Here is a 14,249-nt window from a genome sequence, read left to right as displayed (position 1 = left end):
GGGGGCGCGATGTGCTCTTTAAAAAAAGAGGCGTCCTGTTGATTGCCCGAGTCCTTCGCCCATAAATTCTGCATTGCAAACCAGCAGGCAGCAACTCCCCCCAAGCAGGCCTATTTACATGATCACCATGAGACTCGATACTGTTATGAAAAGTAAAAGGTGGGAGGGGGGGGGGAACAAAATAGCAGCGTTCCCCAGCGCAAGTGTATTTTTTTGCCGCTTCCAGAACCGCGCAGAAGGACCCACGCAGGCGGCGAATGCCGCAAAGCCTCCTGGGATACGAGACACACGCGGCGAGGTGGCGTGGCGTGCCGTGGCTTTTCCTCGTCGACAGCCAGGAAAGCGAGGGGTCGGAGGCGTGTCCCCGGGGCGATTTTTTCGCCATGGTCGTACCACCCCTCACGACACAAAAAAGCCCAGTCCAGATGGCCTCAGGCGTGGGGATTATTAAGATCAATTTATGGAGCACTCCACACAATGACTGGCCCTGGAGAGCCGTAACGAGCTGGAGAAAGAAGCCCCTTAATTGCAAGGGGGCTTAATCTGTGTCCCTCACCCCTGCTAGAGCTTAAGGGGGGGGGGGGGGGGGGGGGGTGTTTATTGGACCCCAAAGACACTCCATTATGTACAGTACCCTGGGACAGCCAAGCACTGGTCTCTGCACTGGAGCATTACATTAGATTCTAGCCTCATTTAAATTATGTAAATATGGAAAATGACGTATTTATGGCAACGCCCTCATTTGGCTTTTTTTTTTTGGAACATCGCTTTTAGCAAAATGACCCACTAATGCAAGCATTCAGGGGCAATATTGAGGACTACAAAATATCGATAAAGTACAGGTGCAGCACGTGACCAAATTCAAGGTGGCCCAGCTGGTTTGGTGCCTCAACGTTGATTTCTCAAGAATGAAAACATTAATAGAAAAAAAGAAAAAGAAAGATTTTCATATCAGCCTGCCTACCAAAAAAAAAAAAAAAAACATGACGGGACAGAACATTCCCAGCACTTCTGCCTGGAGCTGCACCTGGGTTGTTTATTTAAACTGTGACTGAGACATCGATACTGAAAGGGAAAGCGGATTAAAAGACTGGAGCATGCAGCGCCTGTGTTCCGCGACTACTCCGCGACTACTCCGCGACTACTCCGCGACTCCACCACTCCAGAGAGTGCCGCGGGCGTGGCGAAGGAACGACTGCGTTTACACCGCAGTGGCGTGTGAAGGAGGGCCGTTTTTTTTTTCTCTCTTACTTTTTTTTTTCCTTCTTTTTTTTCCACGGCCCGCGTTACAGCGCATTGTCCCAGGCAGCCAGAGCCGCCCGCGAGGCCTATAAATCCAGCCTCTCGAGTTATCGGCCCTGCCCCACCGGAGAGCCCCGATGGCAGAAACAGCTGCCGTGGGCCCGGCCTCTGGCCCCGGAGGTGTGGGGGGGCGGTTTCTGTGAAAGCCTTACATCAGCATCCCACAACAGGAGGGAGGGAGGGGACGGGGGGTAAGATTCGCACACTCTGAAACAGTGGGACGGGTCAGGCGGGGGCCCACAGTGAAACTCAGAGCCTCATAAAAGCATCCCAGAGAGAGAGAGAGAGAGGGCCCCACCAAAAAAAAAAAAAGAAAAGAAAAAGGGAACGACGACATCCTCTTTGTCCGGTCTAGCCAAAAGCGACAGCTGGACACATCTGTCAGCTTTCCAGCACTGCTACTGCTAGTAATGGAGGGTGGGGAGCGGCTGGGGAGCAGGGTAATGGAGAGAGGTACTGGGAGCCCCTGCCTGAATTCTGAGAGACAGGACACGCCGCCGCCGCCGCCACCACCCCCCCCCCCCCCCACACTGGATTCTGGGCAGGGCCTCTCATAGGCAGGCAGCGGACTGTAACGTCGCCGCGCCGGGATGGACCCCGTGGGTGAAGACCCGTCTGCGAGCCGGGGATCCTTTGTGTTTTGTGGTGCATGCTGGGATTCGGCGGGTTGGCCATTCTTTGAGCCCGTGTGTCAGCTGGCCCGGAGCGAGGGGGTGGGGGGGGGGGCAGGGTGGGCTAATTGAGGCACAGACTCCCTTTTGTTTCAGCTTGTCGGCACCACTTGAGGCCTTGGCAATGGTCCCGCCAGACAGATGGGTCCACTCTCTGGAGAACTGGGCAGAAATCTCTGCACCTTTTTAAAAAAAATAAGCCCCCCTTTTTCCTCTGGTGTGGAAGTGGAGTGCTTCATCGTCAGATGGGCTCACCTTCATCAAGGACGTGCAAGAGTTCACACAAAAAAGCGACGTGGAGAGACCAGAGTTAACGGAAACTCTTACTCTTATTCCCTAATTTGAAATAAATAATGTGGTGTTCCTCCTTACATCACCTCCTGGCACACTAGATTTGCTTATGCGGTGAGATGTTCAAAATGAATTTAAAATGTGTCACCACACAGCAAATACTGTGCGTATGCTACATTTAAAGAATTTTTTTTTTTTTACTTTCATTATTTTACTTCCACAAATTCTGCACAGTGTCCTGGCTGTACTGTGTGACACAAACATCACTACAAGTCCGAATCCAACAGAGCAGATGTGGGGATTTAAAAAAAAACAAACAATAAAAGCACATAAAAATGTGGTTTTTCCAGGCATCAACATGGCTTTGCACCCTCTAAAGACAAACTTTGAGAGAAACAGAGCTTAGCGAGTAGAAGCTGTACCATCCGAACATTCCCAGAACACAGTGCCGGTTTTATTACGGAACATTCAAGTATAAAATGTCGCGCAGAAAAAAGACCATATGGGAACTTCGCCAAAATCCGTAACAAGCCATAACGAGTGGCTCAAGACCTTTTCAGTTGTGCGCGTTTACACACAAAAACGATGTCGAGTTTAAACAGTATTGCAGTAAAACACGCAACTGCAATGTACATTTTACCTGAAAAGCACATCTAATGCACATATTCCAACAATCTAATTGCGCGAAATGGCACCAATTGAAATTCAGGTGGCTATTTTTGTCACTTTCATTACCAGTGTACTGTAAAGCCTGGATGTGGATCAACATCATGTGGATCATTAACAGTTAACAGTTACCGAATACATTATTTGTTCTTCTGTTGTGAATTTAAACGCACAATACCTGGTGTTGATACTTCCTCTACCACTCATCCTTACTTATATTGGCAATATCACTGTTTGTTGGTGATAAATACAAATATAAACTGACAGGCAGTACTTTTCCATACGGGGTGGGACCGTCTCCAAGATTTCAGACCGAACGCAGCACAATAGAGCGAGTCTAATCCCACACCTATAGTCGACTGGACGAGGCCAATGAAAAGCGTTCGCTCCCACAGAATAGGGCTAGACAGAAAGAGGGGCTCCCTCTGCCAACCAGCTGTGTAAGACGGCCATTGTGCAAGCTCGGATATTCTCAAGCGTTTCCTTGCATCTCTGCCTCGGGAACTGATGAGTCAGGCAAGTCTGCGCCGCATCTGACATTTCGCTGGAGAAGGCGGACGTCAGCGCTTCGCGACAGGAGCTCTTTTGTTTGTTTTTGCGTCCCGGTATTCTACAGAGAGCCTACACACCGAGACACACACAAAAAAAATAAATAAAAATGTTTTTTGGATTTCTGGGTAGGAGGGTGGTGCGGACTCACATGTGGGGGCTGAGCTCGTAGAAGTTCCGGTTCCTGTACTCTTCCACTTTGTCTGGGGTGAAGATGGGCAGGGACCTGTAGGGGTTTATGGAGATGACCACACTTCCGATGTACGTCTGCAGGGAAATCAAAGGCAAAAAGGAAAGCATTACTTTTGCAGGAAGTAACAAAGGTGACTCTCTGGCACCTGGTGACGCACAGCCCTGTGGTGGAGATGACTCTGGGCACTGTGGCAGAGGTGAAACACAGCCCTGTGGTGGAGGTGATTCTGGGCTCTGTGGCAGAGTTCACACACAGCCCTGTGGCTGAAGTGACTCTGGGCACTGTGGCAGAGGTGAAACACAGCCCTGTGGTGGAGGTGATACTGGGCCCTGTGGCAGAGGTGAAACACAGCCCTGTGGTGGAGGTGACTCTGGGCTCTGGGGCAGAAGTGAAACACAGCCCTGTGGTGGAGGTGACTCTGGGCTCTGTGGCAGAGGTGAAACATAGCCCTGTGGTGGAGGTGACACTGGGTCCTGTGGCAGAGGTGAAACACAGCCCTGTGGTGGAGGTGACTCTGGGCTCTGTGGCAGAGGTGAAACATAGCCCTGTGGTGGAGGTGACACTGGGTCCTGTGGCAGAGGTGAAACACAGCCCTGTGGTGGAGGTGACTCTGTGGCAAAGGTGAAAAACAGCGGTCTGACTGAGGTGAAATTGCATGGTTGGTGTAAGTAATGTGGGGTGCTAGGAAGGCTGGACCCAATGCTGCAAATAATCATAGGGCCTGTGGGTGAGGTTAGACTGGGTCACATGGTTCAGTGCATTCACATACTCACTCATTTAGCTGGTGCACCCGATCACCCTGCAGTCTCAATAAGAGCTTATGCCCTCCTTAAAGGTGGCAGTCATGCTAAATAAGCATTGGAGTCCTATCACGGTAAGACACAACTGGGGCAACTATCATATTCGTTAAGGAAAACTCAAAGCCATGAAGAGTGATGCCCAAACACTACTGTACCTAAAACAAGATATTCTAGGAAGATGCACCAAGAGTTTGGTACCTTTTCAGCTTAAACATTGTGTGTTGCATGTGCTCAGAGTATGCTCAGTCCAAAACCCAGATAAGACACTCATAATAACCCAGATAAGACTGCATACTTGTTTCACCAAACATGGGCCAGCTCTTCTATGGATCATAAGACAATAGCTTAAGCCATGGATACTCAAATCTGGCCCTCAAATCCAAATCCAGCCCTGGTTTTCTGTTCTCCTGGCTAATTAACTGAACAGTTACTGCTACTGATTGGCCAGACTGTCTTCACAGGTAAACGGAGGGTGAAACACCAGCAGTTTTCGGCCCTCGAGGACCGTGATTCGAGTAACAGGGGCTTCAGCCATCCCTTATCCATTAACTATGAAATGAATATTTTAAGATCTATTTGACATCATTGATCTTGAATTTTTTTTAATAAGGTGCGTGTGATGACAGGTACAGAGCGAGGTGCGTGTGTGAACAGAGCGCTCCTCAGCCGAGAATTCCTGGAGCTTCGTTCAGGCACGCCGCGCAACGCAGGGTCCGGAGAACGTCGGGAAACTTAAAAAAAAAAAAAAAAAAACTAAGGAAAAATGTGCGGAATTCCGGAACACTGTCCTGGGAGAATCGACCCGTCATGGGACACAGACGGTGGTGGGCGGGGGTGGGCGGGGGGAGGTCAAGGGTCGTGTATGTCAGACGGGGCGGGGGGCAAGGGGGTGGGGGTGGCGAGGGGGTCAAGGACGATCCCAAACTGTTAAGACTCGGCAAGGCCTCTTCAGTTTTCACTGTCGGATGTACAGTAACTACAAATACTATCCATTATACAAATGATACCCAGTAACAACAGTACACTGTCAGAAAATGTTATCTGTGGCCAAGCAAAGTTTTTTGATTCAATTTTAAGATTAATGGAGCAGACTGGTCACATGATTTAATGAACACCACAATATAAAATTAGAGACCAAACTATTTTATATTTGACCACACATATTTTGTAAATATGATATTTAAAGATTGATGAGGATGAGCTGCGGGAATAAGAGTTTTTTTTTTTTCACACACAAGAGGAGCTTAGAGAGTTTTAAAAATATACATATCCCTCCAGGAATGGCTGTTGGGACCTCATTACTAAACACTGTAATTGTGCTTTCAGAACAAAATGGAGATAAAAGCATTTGCAGGCATTATGGTGGTCATGCAAATACGTGCTACACAAACACTGACATTTTGTTCTCTCTCCAATCCCCCACCCACCCAAGTATTTTTACAGCAAACTGGAGGTATTTCCTTAATAACCAAAACATTAACGGTCTGCCATTAACTGGAGGCGAAGAGAGTCATAACAAAGCTAGACTTCTTTGTGCCTTTTGGGCTTTACGGACTACCTGAAGCAGGAGAATAAAAGTCAAAAACAGACCCAGAGAGGCAAATTAATTCCGAACAGAAATTTCCATGTGAACGTTGCTTCAAAGAGTCTAGAACATTCCGGTTATCGTACTGGCTTGCACTTAAACAAAGTTATGAGGCATATTGCCGTTGCTGTTTTTAAATGCAATTTTCCAACAAGGTACAGTTCCACTTGAACAATCCACAGATTGAAATCGAGCACACACAGTCTCGCTCTGTGGAACTTCTTGCTGCGTAAAACACGAAACAGACTTCGCCGGAGCGGGTCAAAATGAAAGTGGAGCATAAGGAACTGTAACGACCGCGATTCTGTATGGGCTGGAATGAGTCCTGTTTTGGGGTTACTGTACGAGACCGTTTCTTTCAACAGTTTCGGAGTTAACGTACTGCATGTACATGAAGTCTGGGGGCTTTGGGTTTAGGGCATGCCCCCACTGACCCCCTCCCCCCCCCCACCCCAGTACCCAAACCTTCTCTCCTCACCCTGAAACCATTCTATAGAACTGCTGTGTGCTCCATAGAGCCCAATGACAGAAGCATGGGCATCCAGTCCAAAACAGACAAACTGGGCAGAGAGACCTGGTCAGTATTGCGTGGCTATGGAGTCTAGACAGGCACCTCTTAGCTCCTGAGAAACACACTTCTAAGATTTGGGGTTTTCCAGCAATGTGCAGCAAAAAAGGCTGGGCGTCAGCCAGAGTTACATGCTGACAATCTGAGGTAAAGGCTGGACCATTCCCTAGACACGGTAGAGCTTGCGTGTAGCAGTCACCATAGCAACGTGAAAAAGTTTCAGGCCTAAATTTCCCCTTTGCCTTTTTTAAAAATGGCTGCACACCTCGTGTGAAATCCGATTAATCTAGGCAGACAGTGCTGGACAGACCCAACAACTATCTGGGATAAAATCTAAAAGGTAAAAAATATGGCGGTTCCTAAGGGATCAGCAATGAAAGATATGGCACAAGTTCTGACTGACTTCCAGCCAAGTTTCTTTTTTCCACCTGACTGGCGGGACAGCACTTTGCTATGACAACGGGTGTACATCATGATTGGGCAACTTTTCTCACGCATACAGTTCACGATCACTCCGTGTTAGGCGACAGAGCATGTATTAATGACTCTCCAGATGATACTTCTTTGTAATCACAAAAAAAAAAAAAACGTTTTACGTATATATCCAATATATTTTCCCGCCCTGATGCAATGTTAGTCCTTACATTGCAATCGCCTTGTATATTGTCCATCGCATGCCAGTCGGATTCCTCCTCTTTTCTACGGAGACACAGGACAGTCGCGCAAACGGAACCACCAACAGAACAGACATAACCACTTTGCCTAAAACGCGAGAAGCTCGGGACATGCTTCTAGGGTAATAAATATGAGAGTTATTCTCTTAATACGGCAGATAACGAGCGATGAAAGTAATAATTATTAGATAATCATCGCCGTAAACACACGGGTTTGAGCGAGCCAAGGCAGAAATGGCCCCTTCTCCTCACGTCAAAGAGGATATTGCATAACACTCTCCAACCAGGCCTTTTCCATGGCAACGCATCCCACGTCAGATCATCAGAAAAGCGGCACTAAGCCCAAGTGAGATGCATGCGTTAAAGCGAACAGAGGGAGAAGTAGCTAGGGGCTGGGGGGTTTGCAGTGAACCCGAAATGTGCTTACCTTTGGCTACGAGGGGGGGGTGGACGAGGGGGGAGGGGGAGGTTTGGGGCAGGGGTAATAAGACACCCTCCCACGTTTCTACCGACACTTCACAGGCGAACAGAGAAACATGAGTTCACGCACACACTCATACACACACACAAGCGCTCACACATACACACCCACACACACACACACACACGCACAGGCGCTCTCTCACGCACACACGCACACACACACATGCTTTTCCACCCTTGAATGTTCACTATGAGGGCAATTACATTGGGTGGAGATGTTTCTCTTGCAAGCGCGATTGTTTGAGGTAGGCTTGACTACAGCCGAGTGTAAAATAATATTTTCCTATTGTCCATATAAAAATGGAACTAGTTCCTTGGCTTACAATGTAAAAAAAAAAACCAACAATAATACCTAGATCAGCAACCGATGACAGCAACTGCATCTAAGATAGGCTTTAACGTTTAACCCTGTAAAATAACGTGTTAATAACCACCAACACGCATAACTAGCTAAAGATTACACCCCTGGAGGAACACTTTCTAAACATACACAGGGTCCAGCAGCTACGCAGCACAAAACCAGTCTTGCGAAATGATTCCGACAAGGTCATTTACAAAGGAGCCGGCTGCCGGCGTTGCAAAAGAGTTGAAAGTCTCCGAAGGCCATTTTATTTATTTGCCGCCAATCAGGAAATATACTGTACTTGTGAACAAAGTCCCAAGTTCAGGGTTTAGAAAATGCGCTCTTAGGATATAAAGCAGCTCAGACAATGCTCTTGATCTTTCATACACCTCGGTCTGACTGCAAAACACTGCCCTAACTCAAGTTAAATTCCAGGCAAGAACAGTCAACAGAATATGAAATGAAATTGAAAAGCTGGCATTTAGGGGTCAGCCTTTTTGTTGAGCTGTTCTCATTGACCCAACACGCCACAGCGATTGGGGGAGGGGGGGCGGACACAATGGAAGCTCAAGCACGAGAACTGCAGAAAAAAGTGAGAGTGACAAGTTCGGCTCCAACTGCAGCCAACTAAAATGAACAAGAGGAGGCGGGCCTGGGCTGGGCGGGGCTAGGCTGGGCTGGGCGGGGTGGGGCTAGGCTGGGCGGGGCAACTGGAGTCACGTGACATGGAAAGAGGATGAAAAAAGTGCCAGATCTGGAGCGAGACAGACGCAGACTGTGGGAGAAGGCCTCTGGCTAGAAAAATGACACACCTTCGTGTGACAAAAGATGGCCGAGCCGCAACGAGATCCAGAGACTGGCGGTTAAACGCGCCCCCGGGGGTCAAAACTGCTTTCTCCTGCTGATCGCGGCTTGGCCTGAGCCCAGCCAGGGCAGCTATAATCACAAAATGGAACCTGAGAGAGGATTCAAGTGTCTGTGATTGATTACCCTCATACATTTTATCCTGCGAAGGCCACTCGTATTCAGCAAAAAAAAAAACCTAAACAAAATGGAGTCGGTATAAATCCGCGCACACAGTAAAATGTTCAGTGTTAAATTAACACTTGCAGTGTACATGTGGTCCCTCTCTACTGGACTCATATAAACTTTTAAGAGTCGACTTGAAAACGAGACATTTTAAGTGCTGCACCACAGTAAATCCACTGACCAAACACCAAAGGAAAATTACTACAAAAAAAAAAAATCTTATATAAATTTTGTGTCAATTGGTACTTTCGTTTCCAGGCTCCATATCTTGAGTGTTGATCATGGGAATCCAGCATCTCCGGAGTTGTACTGATGTAATGGGGGCCACTGTCCACAAGGGCAGAGTCCTCTTAAGCAGATAGCAAAAGGCCCTTTGAGACTGAATAAACATACTTCATCTTCCACGGCAAGTCTCTCCCATCCCACTCTGTCTGTCAGTCAGTCAGTATATCTCAGTGTCTGTCAGTCTATCAAATCTCTGTCTCTCTATCTGTCTGTCTCGGTCTGTGTGCCTGCATCTGTCTGTCAGCCTGTCAATCTCAGTGTCTGCCTGTCAGTCTGTCAAAATATCTGTCTGTCTGCCTGCCTGCCTGCCTGTCTTTCTGCCTGTCAATCTCTCTCTGTCTGTCTCTGTGTCCATCTGTCTATCTGTGTGTGCATGTCACTGTGTCTGTGTCTGACTGTCTATCTGTGTATGTGTGTGTGTCTGTCTCAGTCTGTCTGATCTACGTGAGGGTGTAATCCGCTGTGCAGTGATAATGGAGAGATGTCGGAGATGGTGGGGATTACAGATTTCAGGGAAGGGGACCTGGGTACTAAAGAGAGAAGATCACAGGGATTCTGCCCCACGGCGTCTCTACTGGCTCAGTGTCTGATGGCGGCTCTTCTGTTATATTAGTCACAGTATCAGGACTGGCATCTCCACTTTAAAGACAGAAAGAGGTGCTTCAGACTCCCCTTCATCCCACCCCTTTTTCAGTTACACACATTTGGCACACCTCACACCCCAGACAGGAACAGGCCCCGTATTAATGCATTACACATTTTAACATTTTTAACATTTTATTCTTAGACCCATTTCAGCATGAAAAGCATTCTATTTGACCCAAGGTGCATTCTGGGAATGCAAGACTGCGATGGAGAGTCGAGGGCAGCGAGATGCCAGAAGGAGGCATACAGTTCAGTCACAGAGAAAAAAAATACTGACACAAAGAGCCAAGGGCCTTTTTTAAAGAGCGGAGACGGCAGCCAATCAGAGCTCACACAGATGACATCATCCCCCTAATGCCTGTCTTGTTTGGCACAGAGGAGTTGCGGACATTGAGCTATAATCACAGGCCTAGGGTTTGCGCTGCTAACCAACAACAGCCCCAGGGGCCACAGAGAGCCAGTGACAAGAGCGGGGATTTCATTGGCTGCCGCTGGGAGAGGAAGAAGCTCATTGGCTGTCCTCTGCCCCGCATGTGACATTTCTACCAAAACGAAATCCCGGTTCCACAGTGAAGTGATTTATCGACTGGACTGCATAGCAGGATGGATCCACAAAATGGTTCATGACAAAGACCTAAAAATGAATTATGGGAAAAAAACAAGCAGCCTACAGGCCTAAATGAGTCTGGATTTAACCTTTAAATGTCCAGAAACAATAACTGACTGGGTGCAGTAAGAGGAAATGTTGAAGGAATGTGAGATATGGGGCTAGGTTCAACTCAAAATAAAAATGTAAAAAAGAAAATAAAAAAATACAAGGAAAGGGCTTGTATTCCATTCAGACGTTGACCCAAATACAAAAAAAAAACAGAATGTGTTCTCCCCAACCAACAGCACTTCAGATACGTGAATAAATATGCCTCTATTAATAATTTCACACCAAAGCTTTGGTTGTGTGGAAGCAAGCAGAGCAAGGGGGGGACTCACATAGATCTCGTTGTGATCAAAGCGCTTCTTCAGGTTCTCGATGAAGGACTCTTCAGTCAAGGGCTCCAGCAGGACCATGTCCCCCACACCTATCATGTTGTCAAGAAGTGACGTCTTCACCTCCATCTTGGACATCTTCCCCCCCTGCAAACAAACAAACAAACAAACAAAAAACACACATCAGACAAAATTACCACTGAGGGCAGACTGCGCTCATAAGCAAACGCTAAACCCTGCAAAAAGGGAAAGTACTGTTTTGGCTCGCGCTTAAGTACAGTGCTCCGATAAGCATCGCATTTAGACCCCGTACCCAAGCTCAGGTTTTTGATCATCACCATAGCAGGCGGCCCTAAACATAGCCTAGCCCAGCGAAAGTAAACTCCGTGGCGCTGTTTTACCCGCCTGGCAGTGTTGGCCCACGGCGGCGTTTGATTGTACCCGGCTGTTTCCAAAATTGTTCGGAATGCTGCGAACTCTAGAGATTCTTCTGCCTGCCCGATGATGTAACGGAAGAACCATGCACTTTGACCTCTGGAGGTCGGGTCTGGATTTTTCAGCTCCCCCCCCACCCCACCCCCCCACAGAGACCCCAGCCTAACATTCCTGTACCCCACTCCTCCCCTCCCCTCCCCACCCCACCCCCAACCCCTCCCCTCCATTTCCTGGGCTGATTATAGTAGTAAACTTTGTAGGGGTAATCTGTCAAAGTGGACTGGGTTTTATTTACAACCACGTTCACTCTGGTGTGAAACCACCCTGCCCTCCCCCCCCCGCCACCCCCCTCCCCAAAAGATCCATTCCACAGAGACAGGGGGCAGAGGCAGCAGTACTAGGAGACAAAGACCTTGCTGGGGGTAGCAGTTTTTCCCCCGCCGCCGTTCCCCAGTAGCCCGTGGACGCTAATCCCGGGGCTATAGCCGGGGAGATAAAGAGGGGCCACAGCTCCATTCAGGGGCCTGATACCGGGGGGCTTTACAAACGCCCCCCCCCAGGGCCCCCCCGAGTGTTGTTCTACCAGAGGGGGCCCGTGGCACACCCGTTCGCCGACCCGCCATTGTTGAGACCCGCTTTTCCTAAGCCTCCCTCCCTCCACGTCAGCAGGAAAAACGGGGCGGGAGGCGGCATCACACAACCACGTTACATCATAGCTCTTTTTTTTGTAGAGAAATTCTTACTCTCTTTGTTGCTGTTTCTAAGCATACGTTTGATAAAGGGACTTCCTGCCCAAGATATTTTCACAATGCACGGTTATTAGTGAAAGGTTGCGGGTTTGAGTGTTAAATACCGTTAGCTTAATAGAGGTCTTTACCAGAGGTATCACCTGTACAGGATACCTGCGGTGCTTGTATTTGGACACAAAACATATGACCAAACCAGACACAGCAAAAAGCTTAATGCAAAATAAACTAGTGTACTTTCAACTCTAATAAGGGTTCCAGTTGAATTCAGGTAAACTATCATTGTACTGTGCAAGCGCCTGTTCCCCCATGATTCCCCCTATGATTTTGAGGCACGACACCATTGATTTAATGGCGATCTACCATCTTTGTCTCAGAGGATCGAGAAACAAGCTTAAATGAACCAAGATGGGGTGGGTTACATGGCACGGGGTGTGTGTGTGTGGGGCAGGGAGGGGCGGGGGGCACTCTGGTAGGAAGTACTCCAACAGAGCAGTTGGGGGGGGGGCGTAGAGCTGGTCAGTGACCCGTCACCCCCAGACACCACACAGCTGCAAGGCTGAAGACCCGGGGGCCCCCTACAGGCAGCAGTGGGAAGTGATTTCGGCCACAAGAGTTAATGTGGGGCCATAAGCTTATGTCTAATCCCACCGTGACAAACACGCAGATCACAACAGTCAGAACAAACGCCCACGCATCATCATCGAGTCGGTAAACATACTTTGTACTTTAAAAAAAAAAAAAAAAAACTATGCACACACACGAGAGAGAGAGAGCAAGTGGGGGGGGGGGAGAGGAGAGAGAGAGAAAGTGGGGGGGGAGGAGAGAGAGAGGGGGAGAGAGAAAGAGAGAGAGGGGAGAGAGAGAGAGGAGAGATTTTTTCCATGACGAGGCTCGTAAATGCACATATGCAGACAGCGCATGAGAGACGTGCCAATATCTAATTCAATAACTTCTTCTGGACGAAAACCGTGAGCTTCTGATGACGACTGCGGATATTTTCCCCTGCCATTGTTTTATTTGGCCATGATGTCACGAAAGCCCGATTCACCCCTCCCCTCCCCTCCCCCCCCCCCCCCGCCCCACTTCTTGTCCTTATCTGTCCGAGTCAGACCTTTGTCCTGCACAGCCCTCCTTAGCAACAGTTGCTTGGAAGCAAGATGACATTTTACTGCCATCAATAAGACAAAATGGGACAAAATGGCGCAGGATCTGCCCTGTCTCCGCAAGAAATGTTCAACGGTTATCACTGCAGGACTCGGCCACATATGAACAAAAAATATTTCTCCATCCTTGAGAAAAAAAAAAAAAAAAAAAAAACCAGGCTCTGAATCATATGATCTAGGGCTACATCATCGTATTTGAATCCTTGTACACGTGTCCGTGCGTTCCAAATTCGTTTCGGAGCATTGGCAGTGGGCCGTTCCACTCCTAACAGCCCGCACCTGATTCAGGACTGCACACGGGCCCTATCAGATGACCTCCGAAATGCGGCCATTCGATCCACCCCTGCGAATACTTCCAGCACTTTCGTAGCGCGGCTACACGCGGAGTCGAGATTTTGAGGAACCCTTAAGTGACTCCGCAGTGCATCAGCTCTCAGACCTCAGTCTGCTTTTGGCACTATTAAGCGTGAAAGGGGGGGGAAGAGGCTGAATGCTCTGATCCGGGGACAGGCGGCGCCCTCCAGTTTTTGGCGCGTTTCGTCTGAGGTCAATTGGCAGGGTCACATTCACCCGTAGTCCAAAAAGTAGCTGTGGGGCAAAGGGAACGATGCTACACTGGAGTCTGTTGGAGTCACCTGACCTCCTGAAGCAAAGAAATAAACGGATTTCTGGTGTAGACAGACACAGACACACACACACACACACACACTTTATATATTTTTTTGTTCACAGGCACAGAAACATTGAAGGGGGAACCTCTGGTGGCTCCAAGCCGCGCCGGTTGGAAAGCAATCCCGCTTTTTATTTTCACTTTTGCACGGCAACCGACATAGC

At 48.5% G+C, this 14,249-nt stretch overlaps 1 protein-coding gene across 8 annotated transcripts in view; it reads right to left on the bottom strand.

Annotated features, from left to right (window-relative positions):
• Window positions 1-14,249, bottom strand: part of myo1b (myosin IB) — a 97,757-nt gene that overhangs the window by 68,788 nt on the left and 14,720 nt on the right. For all 8 annotated transcript variants that reach the window (XM_035409314.1, XM_035409316.1, XM_035409318.1 and 5 more), the window contains exons 2-3: window positions 11,072-11,215; window positions 3,631-3,746 (exon numbers count right to left, since the gene is read on the bottom strand). In XM_035409314.1, coding sequence (XP_035265205.1) covers window positions 3,631-3,746; window positions 11,072-11,206 — 251 coding nt within the window. In that variant the 5' untranslated portion in view covers window positions 11,207-11,215. The remainder of the gene's footprint in view (window positions 1-3,630; window positions 3,747-11,071; window positions 11,216-14,249) is intronic.

This window comes from Anguilla anguilla, chromosome 3, assembly GCF_013347855.1.
Source record: "Anguilla anguilla isolate fAngAng1 chromosome 3, fAngAng1.pri, whole genome shotgun sequence".
Classification (NCBI taxonomy): domain Eukaryota; kingdom Metazoa; phylum Chordata; class Actinopteri; order Anguilliformes; family Anguillidae; genus Anguilla; species Anguilla anguilla.
The sequence above is the reverse complement of the archived record's forward strand: the minus strand, read 5'-3'. Positions and strand labels throughout refer to the sequence as shown.